Source organism: Podarcis vaucheri (genome assembly GCF_965113315.1).
Source record: "Podarcis vaucheri genome assembly, chromosome: 2".
NCBI lineage: Eukaryota > Metazoa > Chordata > Lepidosauria > Squamata > Lacertidae > Podarcis > Podarcis vaucheri.
The window spans coordinates 121,595,209-121,608,590 of NC_138760.1; the positions used below are offsets into that span (position 1 = coordinate 121,595,209).

Genomic DNA, 13,382 nt, shown 5'->3' on the forward strand with positions numbered 1-13,382 from the left:
CTGACTTGCCTGGCTGTGCCCCAGCATTTCTGCTTCCAGCCAGGCAGTGCCGTTTCCCTGAAATTGCTCATCATGTTGTGCTGCTGCAGTTACTGTTGCTAAGGCTGCAGTGTGCTGCCAGAGCCTCTGGGGACACTCTTTGGCCATGTGCGTCCCACTGTCACAGATGTAACACTTCCTGTTCCCTCTAGGAGGCTTTGTTTTGACTGCTCCGGACGCTGGGGCTCCCGCTGCTGACTGAGCCTTTGCACTCCCCAGTTCCATCGGTTCTTCCCCTGCCTGCAGCTGAGGTGAGGGACGCATACGTCCTGGATCTCTGGGAAAGAAAGGAGGCACTCTAGACGGTGCGTGAAGCTGGCTACCCCCCTCATTGCGCCAAGGGCGTTCTTCATGGCGTACTCCAATGGCAAGCGCCCGCTGCACCACGTCTGCCAGGGTTTTAGGTCTGTCCCCCCGTGCCAGCTCGTCTTTCACAGGGCCAGATAGTCCCTCCCAAAACAAGTCTCTGACTGCCAGAGAATCTTTCTCCCATCGCAGCACATTCAGCAAGGCGAAAAAGCGAGCATGGTACTGACGTACTGAAGCCTTGCCTTGCCTTAAACCATGGATCTGCTGGCGTGCCACATCTACATCCACGCTAGACTGAAAGCAAGCGTCCATGCATTTGATAAATTCATCAGAGTTCCTTTGAGCAGGGCAATCCTCGCGCCACAGATTGCGCAGCCAAGCCCTCGCTTCCCCATGCAAGTGGGACACAATGAAACCCACCTTCTCCTCCTCATCTTTAAAGTCATCGCGAAGCAAATGCAACGCATATTCTACGTCTGCTTTAAAACTGGGGTACTGCTTCAGGTTCCCATCGAAGTGGGCAACCAAGTTGCCTCCTCTTCTGCCCAGTGCTACTCCAGCAGCTTTGGACCCAGGGAACCCCACCTGGCATGCATGATCCCACCTGGCTTGCAGATCTTGGCACCGCTTTTCCGCCTCTTCCCCCCTCTTCTGGGAGACCACTACCTCAGTGGAAAGCTGGAAGACTGCATTGCGTAGCTCAGCTATCTGCTGCTCCATACTCATGGCTGCCAAACTTCGTGAGCTTTGCAAAAAAATTTTTTGCGTATCTTGGGGAGGGGACTTACTGTCAGGGCTGCCTCAGGTCTCAGCTCACAAAAGACCAACGCCAGGCTCTTCTTATATACAAGGATGTTTATTGCAGTTCATTATCGGTTCCACAACCGGGGCGCGCAGCCCCGCGTCTCTTAGGCTAGACATTTGAAGTCCCCTCTGAATCGGTCCCGCCCCTATACCAGCTTAAGAGGCTTGTGCTAGTCCACCTCTTCCTGTCTTTCCTTTTCCGCAGGGTCTTTCTGCCCCCCTGGGTTCCTTCCCTCCTGCTCTCTCCTGAAGCGGATCCCTCAGATGCCTGTTCCCCCCTCCTTCGTGCTTTGGGGCCAGGCTCCTCCTCCGGGCTCTCTCCATTTCCGCGCGCCTCCACATTTGAACTTGGCGCGCGTTCGCTACCCCTGACCTTCCTCTTGACACTTACACTACTCCCTGTACTACTCTCCTCCTCTTCTGGCAGGACGTCCTGCCCTGATCTCCTTCCCCCGTCTCCATCCTGCTCCGCTCCGTGTGTCACACTGGGAACTCCTCTCTCTTCACTTCGTTCCTGCTGGGAAGCCGATCCCGATCTCCCACTCCCACTGGGGGTTTCCCTGCTGCTTCCCTGCTCCTGGCAGGTTCCCCCTGTGACCCCCCTTGGCCTGACTAGGGGCGCCCCCTTCTGGGAATCCTCCGATTCACTTGAGAGACTCATGGAAGACCTCAAGTCATTGTCATCCTCTTCCTCACTGTCCTGGGATTCTTCCCCATCGCTCTCCGTCTCCCCCCTCACCTGTGCCTCTGTCTCTGAACCCCTGACATTAAGATTGGAAAATAATGGAGAGAAACCAGAATTGTTAGATGCATCCATACCTATCCAGTGAATTCCATTCTGAGTTTCCTCTTTTCCCTTCTAGGATATTAAAAGAACTTTGCAGAGGTAAGGGGATCTTGTTCATCTCCATTAGTATCACTCCCTGAAACTTCACAGGTAAACCGAGGACCCCTCCTTGAGCTTCTGGCGCCCCACTTCATCCTCCACAGATCAGGGCCAAAGAACTGAAGGAGGGATCAAACAAGATATATTCTAAACCCCAAATTGTGTAGAAAAGTAATTAATTAAGTTTGTTTGTTTTCAAATGTATTCCCAAAGCCAAGCCTGTTGCAAATGTAATTGCTAATTGCCTCTTGGAGATGATATATAAATGGTGCTTTAACACGGGGCCTACTCTGTATTTAAAGTGCCTTTTGGAGGAAAAGTTGCACTTAATTTTGTTTTGCTGGACTTTAGTCTAACAAACTCTGAGGTTTTTTTCTAAAATCAAGCAGTATATATATTTTATGACATAAGCAAGCAACAGTATATATATTTTATGAAGTAAGCAAGCAACAGCATTGGAGGGGCAGGCACAGCCAATCCATATCCCTCCACCAACTAATTTTTTCTAAAACCAAGGCCTAACCGCAACCTTACAAGTTGTGATGGTTTGCTACACAGTAGGCAAAAACCAAATGGCATCAGCCAATCAGCCAAATGCACAAAATTCCTTACCAGATCCCTGCCCCAAAAGCAGATGACACCATGACAGGCATAGCAAGGTCAAACGCAACGAACGCCCCAAAATTAGGGAGGGTGGGCAGGTGATCCGATGTGCACAGCAAAAAGAAAAAGCTTGACGCTGCGCGCAGGGAATCTATTCAACCCAGGCTGTCAATCAAATTTGGCAACATCAAACTCTCCCCAGCAACCCGAGGAGTCCAATCACACTTTGGGCAAACCAAAACAACTTGCCCAGCTACAAGGGGTGTCTGGTTAACCCCACTGCAACCCGTGCTCTCCATGAAGGAGAACACACTCTGCCAGATCTTGAGTTACCAGTTGGGAAATAATCTACAGTGGTACCTTGGTTTACAAACTTAATCCTTTCCGGAAGTCCATTCTTAAACCAAAGTGTTCTTAAACCAAGGTGTGCTTTTCCATAGCAGCGGGGGACTCAATTTACAAATGGAACACACTCAACAGGAACATGTTCTGCTTCCAAGGCAAAGTTTACAAACCAAAACACCTAATTCTGGGTTTGCAGTGTTCTTCATCCAAGTTGTTCATAAACTAAGCTGTTCTTAAACCAAGGTACCACTGTATTAATTTTAGGGGTATTAATTATATTGACATCCCAGGTGAAATTAAGGATACTTTATGGCAGTACTGCGCCTTTTACCACAGATGATTGCCAAACTAATTAGTGTTATTTCCCGTCATGTTTTGTTTTACTTATATAATGTTTGTAATGTTGTTCTTTAAGGGCCTGGATTGGCTTTTGACAAAAATAAAAATATGTTTCTTCTGTATATTCATGAAAGATCTGGCTTAACCTATGAGGACTCGGGCTCAACAGCCGAGGATATCTAAGTTGTCAGCAAGATCCTACCAACCTCAAGACAAAAATACTTTGAGTTTAGAAAGGTATATTCTGGGTGTGTTTTTTTAGCGTGTAGTAAAACCCTTTTAGGGACACGGGTGGCGCTGTGGGTTAAACCACAGAGCCTAGGACTTGCCGATCAGAAGGTCGGCGGTTCGAATCACCGTGACAGGGTGAGCTCCCATTGCCCGGTCCCTGCTCCTGCCAACCTAGCAGTTCGAAAGCATATCAAAGTGCAAGTAGATAAATAGGTACCGCTCCGACGGGAAGGTAAACGGCGTTTCCGTGTGCTGCTCTGGTTCACCAGAAGCGGCTTAGTCATGCTGGCCACATGACCCAGAAGCTGTACGCCGGTTCCCTTGGCCAATAAAGAGTCACACACAGTTACCTCTCACCTCTGGGGCTACAAAAAAGAGAGCAGGAGTTGGGCTGTTTACCATGTTTACCATGTTCCTGAACATATCTCAGCTGCAATACGTAACTTCAAGGTGTCACTGGGGTTCATGATAAGAGGATAGAAGGAACATTTCACTTTTGTCAACAGCAGCAACCATATTTTTTCTCCTCCACATTTTTCTTGCATGTTGTAGGTAATGCAGCCAAAATTGAAAAGCTCTGAGCAGGGTGGTCTCACTTGATTCTACTTCTCCATTTGAGTAGATGTTAAGTGAGGAGACTCAGAGACCTGAGGCTCCTCCTTTGGCTGTTCAGGTATCTGGCTTTGGAGTCCATAGCAAGGAGGAATCTTCTCCCCTCGTTGCCCACCTCTCCTTCTTGGCTTTTTGCAGTTTCCTTCCTCCTTTCAATTCCTTTCTTTTGCTGCACTCAGAAATTCTGGATTTGAATGGGTTAGCCTTTATTTTCCCCATCAGGTATGAGCAAAAGGGGACATCTGAAAATCCACCGACTTTTCCAACAGAATTGAAGAGGAAGATCTCAAAATTTTGGATTGCAAATCCCATTCTATATGTTGAGATGGAGGAAATAAAAGGTAATGAAGAATGGCTGCAAGGATTTTACACTGGACACTATATTAGTCCAAAATATGTTATGAAGTAAAAATTTTGTTGTGGAATTATTTGAGGTTTAAAAGTCTAGCTCTCAAATTTTATATCTCTTTGCTTCCTCAGATGCTCTGTTATTCGGACTGCATCAGAAAGGTAAATTTTGGGTGAAGGATCAAATTCAAGGTGGGGTTGGGGACTGGTATTTCAGTGGGACTCAGTGGTCTGTCCTGTCCTTGATGTTATTCTAAGAGAGGGAAAAGAAGTATTGCCTTTCCTGCTTCCTCTGACATGCACATCTTCATCCACCCTTGTGGATGAGAGGTTCTAGAATCAATCTAGCTTGACATTAGCATGTTGCAAACTGGCATTTACTTTTCTGGATTAAGAAAAAATACATTTTTGTGCTCCTAGAGGGTTAGTGTGTTTGCAGCCTCAGTCTTCTCCTTCCTCTTTTGCTTTTGCTGGATTCTTTGATCTTGTCCAAATTAAACATGATTTGACTGTTAATTGGCACTTTTGTTTCATTCTAATTAGACAAGTGGTCCACATACACACATACAGTGGTACCTTAGTTTAAGAACAGCTTAGTTTATGAACAACTTGGATTACGAATGCTCAAACCAAGAAGTAGGTGTTTTGGTTTGTGAACTTTGCATTGGAAGCAGAACATGGGAAGCAGAACTATGGGAAAACACATCTTGGTTTAAGAACGCTTTGGTTTAAGAACAGACATCCGGAACGGATTAAGTTTGTAAACCAAGGTACCTGTACCATATTTACTCAAATGTAATGCGCACCGTTCTGGTCAAATTACGTCACAAAGATTAGGGTGCGCGTTATATTTGATGGCACATTTACATTTACCCAAAAACACTTTTTTTGGTTTACCTATGAGGAGCAACTTCAGTCTTCTCCATTCACTCAGTAGGTGTTCCCTGTTGCATTTGTCCTCGTCTTCTAATTTGTTGATTTTAATCATGCGGATTATTTACCAACAGTTTATTTGCACACAGAGATGCCGGCTTCTACTTTTCAACTTGGGCCTAATCCTGTGTTCATCAGGGACCCTCAATATCGCCATAGATTCTGGAACTCACTAGGCATGGGTCCATGACAGATTTTTAAATAAACATTTTTTTAAAATTAGTAATTAACAATTTCTTTTCAATTGTTCCACTGCAATACACCATATATAAGCATCAAGAAATGTAAAATAAAAACAACCTATTAACAAACAATGAATTAACAGAGTTCAAATCTTGTTTAGATTACTGTGATTAAAGGCTTTTGTTGGCCGTGGCTGGTTCAGAAAGCTTTGTCAGCTGTGGCAGCATTGGCATGAAGGTTGTGGCTTTGATGGCAATATGGTTCAACAATTATTAGGGTTTGGGGGGGGGATCTCCTTTAAAAAGCTTTGTGGCTAAACTATATTTTGACCGCATTTTTACTATTTTAAATATGGCAACCCTAGCCAGTAGGCTCCCACTACAGCCAACATGTCCTTGATGTACTAAAACTGCCAAGTTCAGTTTCTGCACAGCTTGTTTCAAGATGCCAAAATATAAAAATACAGGTGTGTTTTCAGGACATTAAAGAGCTTTAAGATCACTGCTGCCAAAGTCAAAATCTTATAAATTTTGGTCAAATAGCCTATAGAACAACAAACGTTTGTCTGGTGGTATTGTGGTGATAAGACAACAATGTCAGAGGCTCACAAGGGAAGGAAATCTGTTTTGCGAAGGGCAGGGATCTCCTTAAAAAAACTCAGCAACTTTCTAGGTAAAGGTAAATAAAGGTTGCCTAATTTGATTCCCTCCCCTGATTTCAGTGTAAGACTCAGTCCTGAATGCAATGCAATGAAGCCCCTTTTATCTAAGAGGGACTCTGGTTCCTGGAGTGTTTCTTGGATCAGGATGCCCCTTTCTATCTCTTGGCTGATTCTGCCTCTCTTTTCTTCATTTCTCTCCCAACAACAAATGTCACTCTGTTACTTGACACGTGACTGTTACTTGGCAGTTTTGCTCCATTCCAAATAGACAAGTACAGTGGTACCTCGGGTTTAGTACTTAATTCGTTCTGGACGTCTGTTCTTAACCTGAAACTGTTCTTAACCTGAAGCACCACTTTAGCTAATGGGGCCTCCCGCTGCTGCCGCGCCGCCAGAGCACGATTTCTGTTCTCATCCTGAAGCAAAGTTCTTAACCCGAGGTACCATTTCTGGGTTAGTGGAGTCTGTAACCTGAAGCATATGTAACCTGAAGCATATGTAACCCAAGGTACCACTGTAGTTCGCACACACAAATATCTGAATTAATCTATCAAGAACAACTTCAGTCTTATTGCATTTCCCCCATCTTCTGATTTGCTGGTTCTAATCATAATGGTGATCCATGCGACGGTCACCTCCAGACTTGATTATTGTTAAATAGTGGGTAGACATAGCCGATGACACAGCGATTTCTCCAAAGCAGCTCTTTATTTGTAAGTTGGATCAGAACTGAACAGCAAACAGCTCAGCCGGCCTGCTTTTACAGTGGTACCTCGGGTTACATATGCTTCAGGTTACAGACTCTGCTGACCCAGAAATAGTGCTTCAGGTTAAGAACTTTGCTTCAGGATAAGAACAGAAATTGGGCTCCGGCGGTGCAGTGGCAGCAGGTGGCCCCATTAGCTAAAGTGATGCTTCAGGTTAAGAACAGTTTCAGGTTAAGAACGGACCTCCGGAACGAATTAATTTCTTAACCTGAGGTACCACTGTATAGACAGCCGGCTGTCAACATTGTAGCAACAACAACCCAGGGTTTCCTGCCTAAAGTAACTGACGTGGACCTGAGTGAAAACTATATACACGATATTTCTGGTGGCCAGGGTGAGAACTTCAATACATAACAATTATTGTAACTCACTCTATGTGGGGCTGCCCTTGAGACTGACCCAGAAACTCCAGTGGGTTCAGAATGCCACGGTGAGACTCCTTACGGGGTCCTCGCTACAGGATCACATTCACCAGCTGCTATACCAGCTGCACTGGCTCCTGGTGGAGTACAGGATCAGGTTTAAGGTGCTGGTTTTAACCTTTAAGGCCCTATACTGCCTAGGACCCTCGTACCTACAGGAACGCCTCACCTGGTATGTCCCAAGGAGGACCTTACGATCTTCAAATAAAAACATCTTGGAGATCCTGGGCCTCAGGGAGGTTAGGCTGGCCTCAACCAGAGCCAGGGCTTTTTTGGCCGTGGCCCCGATCTGGTGGAATGCTCTGTCACAAGAGACTAGGGCCCTGAGGGACTTGACATCTTTCCACAGGGCCTGCAAGACAGAGCTGTTCCACCAGGCCTTTGACCAAGGCACAGTCTGACCCCCTCCTTCGGTAATCCACATAGAACTCTAGCCCAATGGTTGCTATTAATTTGATTTTGAATTGATTTTAGAATGAACTGATTTTAGAATGCATTTCAATTAATTGATTGTAATTTTATGTAAACTGTTTTACTTTTATTGTTGTTAGCTGCTCTGAGCCTGGCTTCGGCTGTGGAGGGCAGTATATAAATAAATTTATTATTATTATTATTATTATTATTATTATTATTATTATTATTATTAACAACAACAACAACAACAACCAGCAGGGTATGTGCACACAGAGCTGACTGCTTCCACTTGTTTTCCCAACCCAGATAGTGTGTCAAGAAACACAGACAGGCAACTGTCCATTCTCAGCACACACTTTTTAATGTGGTTTCCATGTGAAGTATTCTGGTTTGGGTCCCAACCAGGGAAGAATGGATAATTAAGATCACGGACTATGCTGAAATGGCAAGACTGAATGGGAGAATCAGAAACCAAGAAGATGAGAAATTCAATAAAGAATGCTGAAAGTTTATAGACTACCGTATCTCAAAGAGCACTGTAAACATTTAAAAACATTGACAGGACTGATATAACATTTGTATGAATTTGATGGTTAAAATGGGATATAAACAAAATTTAGATAAATATAATAAATCAAGAGCAGCATTGAGTGCAGTGGTCTGGAGCTCAGTTATCCCCACATTATTGCATTCTCTTCATATCGGGTGAATCCAAACCTACAGTGGGGAAACACTGAGACTGGATTATACAAATTAATTGGGAATGCAAACTGCTGCAAATACAAAGTGCTTTGTGGATAAGACCTTTGTTCCTACGCAGTGGTGTAGCGTGGGTTGTCAGCACCCGGGGCAAGGCAAGTAATTTGCGCCCCCTAACCCATGGATTTTAGCACTTGAGTGCGAGCGCGCCCCCCAGATGTTGCGCCCGCCCCCTGCACCCCCCACGCTACACCACTGGGGCTGGGGGCGAGCGAAGGAGCCAAGGACCCCCCCAAAGGCTCAGCAGGAATTTATTAAATTTATTATTTGCGGAGCCCCCGTGGGCTGAGGCAGCCGAAGCCTTGGGCGCCTCCCCGCCCCCTCCTCTCCTTGGGCTGTAGGTGGAGCTCCAGATCCGGGCTTGGCGAGCGCCTCTCCTCCTCCCGGCCAGGTCCGGGGGCTTCCAGCCATGCTCCGTCCTCGCCCCCCCCCTGCGGCTGAGACTTGCACTGAGAGCCGGAGCCAGCGGCGCCCCCTTCTGCCGGGAGACCCTCGCCCGCCCACCGGCTTCCTCTCGGAGGGTTTAGGCGCAGCGAGGCCCCTCGGAGCTCTCCTCCCTCCCAGTCGGCAGAAGCAGCTGCCGCCTGTGGCTGGGCCGAGGGGATGTCGGGGTGCGGAGGCTGCCCGTGCCCGGCCAGGCGTCGGTGGCAGCGTCGGCGCTGCTGCAGCGGCTGCTCCTCCTGCAAGCAGTGAGTGGAGCGCAGCCGCAGTGGCGGCGGGGGGGCGCGCGCGCTAGGGGCGCAAGGCTGGCGGTGGTGGCGGGGAGCCTGGCGGAGGAAGGAACTTGTCCCTTCCCTCTGGACTCGCGCCCCCCGCAGATGTTGCGCCCGGTGCGGCCGGCACCCCTGGCACCCCCCACGCTACGCCACTGTTCCTACGCACAAGTGGGGTCCTGCAGCTTCAGAGCAGTTGAAGATTCCAGGCAGGAACAGGCAGCCTGCAGTGTTTTGAGGGTGTTTATGGAGACTGGGGAAAACATATGAAAAAGGACTCTCTAGTTCAAGGACTCTCCATCACACATGGGCAAGGTTTTTAAGGTGCTACTGGAAGGAATTTTTTTATTTTGACTATGGCAGACCAACACGGCTACCTATCTACTACATGGGCAAGGGAAAGTTCTTCTCCTCTTGCCCCACCCATCCCTCCTCTCCTTCACTGGATAGAAGAGCTGAGGGAATATTTTCTGGGTTGTTTTGCTTCTTGGGTGACTGGATTGACAGGAGGGACACAATAAAAGGAGCAAAAATAAATAAAATTTAAAAAGCCACAGGGAAGGTATTTATTCTGAGGTTAGTCTGGGAGAAAGTGGGGAAGGTCCCAATCCTGAATGAAAAGTGAGGAAGCCCCATTTATCTGAGCGGAAATTTGGTTCTTCTTGGTGTTTCTTGGATCAGGATGTCTGTCTCTGCCTCTTGGCTGATTCTGTCTCTCTTCACTTTTCCCATCTTCTCCCCAACAGGAAATGTCACTCTGGATCCAGACACAGCCCACCCGATTCTCAGCCTGTCTGAGGATCGGAAAAGTGTGAGATTGGAAGACAAGCCTCAAGCCCTGCCCAACAACCCTGAGAGGTTCAGTGACCGGCCTTGTGTGTTGGGACGTGAGGGATTCACAGCAGGCAGACATTTCTGGGAAGTCACTGTGGGAAGTGAGCAATATTGGGTTTTGGGGGTCGCCAGAAGGTCTGTGAGGAGAAGGAGCTTAGATTCTATGAGAGGCCACTTAGATCCCTTTCATATCTCATCAGCTTTGAAATTAAAATATGACATAAGCCCTGAGGGAGGGATCTGGGCTGTGGGGAAGTGGGAATGCAAGTACTGGGCCTGCACCTCCCCGGATTACTTTCCTCTGTCCCTGAGTGAGGAGCCCAAAAGGATTCAAGTGTCTCTGGACTATGAAGTGGGCCGTGTGTCTTTTTCTGATGCTGACTCAGGAGTTGAACTCTACACATTCTCAGGAACCTCGTTCTCTGGGGAGACCCTCCTCCCTTACTTTTTTCTGTGGGGATCTGAAACCCACCTTAGGATCTCTAGTTAAGAGCAAAATTGACATCTTTGCAGGTGCCCTGTGAGAGGAGTCATTCCAGTCACACTCGGAGGAAACTACAAAACAAAATCTGGGATTTTCTTTTCCCTTCCCTTTCCCAGAATTTCCTCTGCAGTGGAGTCCTTAAAGATAGGGAAGCACTTTAACCATCCCTATAAACAACCTATTCCTCAAAAGGATTAAACCGCCACCCCCTGCAATCCTGGTTCTGTTGTTCACCTTCCTCTCATGACCAGACCTCAAATGGTTGTTAAAATGCCCACATAATTGCATTAATAGATTACTGGAAAACAATTCCCCCAGCCACCTTTGAAACTAAAGCTCCTAGTCTTGAGAATCTCAGGCAGGAAGGAAATACGAAGACTGTCTGTGAAGCCCCAATTTCCAACCCCTTGCAAATGCAGCCTCCCCATCTCCACATTTCCTCAGAGAGAAATCTCACTGAATTCAGAGATTATGGGAGTTGTAGTCCAGCAACTTGGCTATATCTGCCCTATATAATTCACATGGTGTCATTCTTGTGGCTCCCAACCTAAATGTGGGATACTCCCCCAAAGAGGGTCTTTTCAGTATTACCTGCATCTTATTTACCTGCCCCTGCCCTCGCTTTTAATAATTATGGTTTAATATACTTGAATTCTTGTAACTATTTTGTTTTCTCTATTGTTGATTTTCAGTGTTGTTCATGACCTTATGTTGATTTTTATGTTTTTACATTATTGTGATGTTGGTACAGCTTTTCTGCTGTTGATTTTTAATCAGCTATATTTGAATTTGTGAACAGCCCAGAGTGCATTGTTATATGGGAGGTATATGAAAGCCCCCAAAATGAAATCGTCTAAAAGAAAAGTTCCAAAACCTCCCTAGCAGGTTGTTGAAGGGCCCCTTCAGACTGGAGGGCTTTTGCCAGTGTTTGTTGCAAGATGTCATTGATGCAATAATAGGATTTATTCTGGACCATCTATACAGCTGCTTTAGTAGCTATTCCACTATACTTCCAGAATGTTACCCTATTATTGCCATTTGGAGGGGCACTCTTGGGCTGTAAGGGAATAAAAGGGGACCAAAAGAAAAACCTACAACAGAACATTGTTGTTGTTGTTTAGTCGTTTAGTCGTGTCCGACTCTTCGTGACCCCATGGACCAGAGCACGCCAGGCACTTCTGTCCTCCACTGCCTCCCGCAGTTTGATCAAACTCATGCTAGTAGCTTCAAGAACACCATCCAACCATCTCATTCTCTGTCGTCCCCTTCTCCTTGTGCCCTCCATCTTTCCCAACATCAGGGTCTTTTCCAGGGAGTCCTCTCTTCTCATGAGGTGGCCAAAGTATTGGAGCCTCAGCTTCACGATCTGTCCTTCCAGTGAGCACTCAGGGCTGATTTCCTTCAGAATGGAGAGGTTTGATCTTCTTGCAGTCCATGGGACTCTCAAGAGTCTCCTCCAGCACCATAATTCAAAAGCATCAATTCTTCGGCGATCAGCCTTCTTTATGGTCCAGCTCTCACTTCCATACATCACTACTGGGAAAACCATGGCTTTTACTATACGGACCTTTGTTGGCAAGGTGATGTCTCTGCTTTTTAAGATGTTGTCTAGGTTTGCCATCGCCTTTCTCCCAAGGAGCAGGCGTCTTTTAATTTCGTGACTGCTGTCACCATCTGCACTGATCATGGAGCCCAAGAAAGTAAAATCTCTCACTGCCTCCATTTCTTCCCCATCTATTTGCCAGGAGGTGATGGGCCCAGTGGCCATGATCTTCGTTTTTTTGATGTTGAGCTTCAGACCATATTTTGCGCTCTCCTCTTTCACCCTCATTAAAAGGTTCTTTAATTCCTCTTCACTTTCTGCCATCAAGGTTGTGTCATCTGCATATCTGAGGTTGTTGATATTTCTTCCGGCAATCTTAATTCCGGCTTGGGATTCATCCAGCCCAGCCTTTCGCATGATGAATTCTGCATATAAGTTAAATAAGCAGGGAGACAATATACAGCCTTGCCGTACTCCTTTCCCAATTTGGAACCAATCAGTTGTTCCATATCCAGTTCTAACTGTAGCTTCTTGTCCCACATAGAGATTTCGCAGGAGACAGATGAGGTGATCAGGCACTCCCATTTCTTTAAGAACTTGCCATAGTTTGCTGTGGTCAACACAGTCAAAGGCTTTTGCATAGTCAATGAAGCAGAAGTAGATGTCTTTCTGGAACTCTCTGGCTTTCTCCATAATCCAGCGCATGTTTGCAATTTGGTCTCTGGTTCCTCTGCCTCTTCTAAATCCAGCTTGCACTTCTGGGAGTTCTCGGTCCACATACTGCTTGAGCCTTCCTTGTAGAATTTTAAGCATAACCTTGCTAGCATGTGAAATGAGTGAAATTGTGCGGTAGTTGGAGCATTCTTTGGCACTGCCTTTCTTTGGGATTGGAATGTAGACTGATCTTCTCCAATCCTCTGGCCACTGCTGAGTTTTCCAAACTTGCTGGCATATTGAGTGTAGCACCTTAACAGCATCATCTTTTAAAATTTTAAACAGTTCAGCTGGAATACCATCACTTCCACTGGCCTTGTTATTTGCAGTGCTTTCTAAGGCCCATTTGACTTCACTCTCCAGGATGTCTGGCTCAAGGTCAGCAACCACACTACCTGGGGTGTACGAGACATCCATATCTTTCTGGTATAATTCCTCT

The 13,382-nt window shown here is 46.4% G+C and overlaps 2 protein-coding genes across 3 annotated transcripts in view; both read left to right on the top strand.

The window, feature by feature from the left end:
- The window catches only part of LOC309525172 (butyrophilin subfamily 1 member A1-like), a 31,540-nt gene extending 20,017 nt beyond the window's left edge, over positions 1-11,523 (top strand). The window contains exons 1-4 of one of the 2 annotated variants that reach the window (XM_082210647.1): positions 2,747-3,562; positions 4,391-4,509; positions 4,649-4,678; positions 10,115-11,523. In XM_082210647.1, coding sequence (XP_082066773.1) covers positions 3,474-3,562; positions 4,391-4,509; positions 4,649-4,678; positions 10,115-10,692 — 816 coding nt within the window. In that variant the 5' untranslated portion in view covers positions 2,747-3,473 and the 3' untranslated portion in view covers positions 10,693-11,523. Of the gene's footprint in view, positions 1-2,746; positions 3,563-4,390; positions 4,510-4,648; positions 4,679-10,114 lie in introns of those variants that run through there. The other variant, XM_082210648.1, reaches the window with a different exon arrangement.
- The window catches only part of LOC309526193 (uncharacterized protein), a 65,777-nt gene that overhangs the window by 12,230 nt on the left and 40,165 nt on the right, over positions 1-13,382 (top strand). The gene's annotated exons all lie outside the window — the stretch shown is intronic.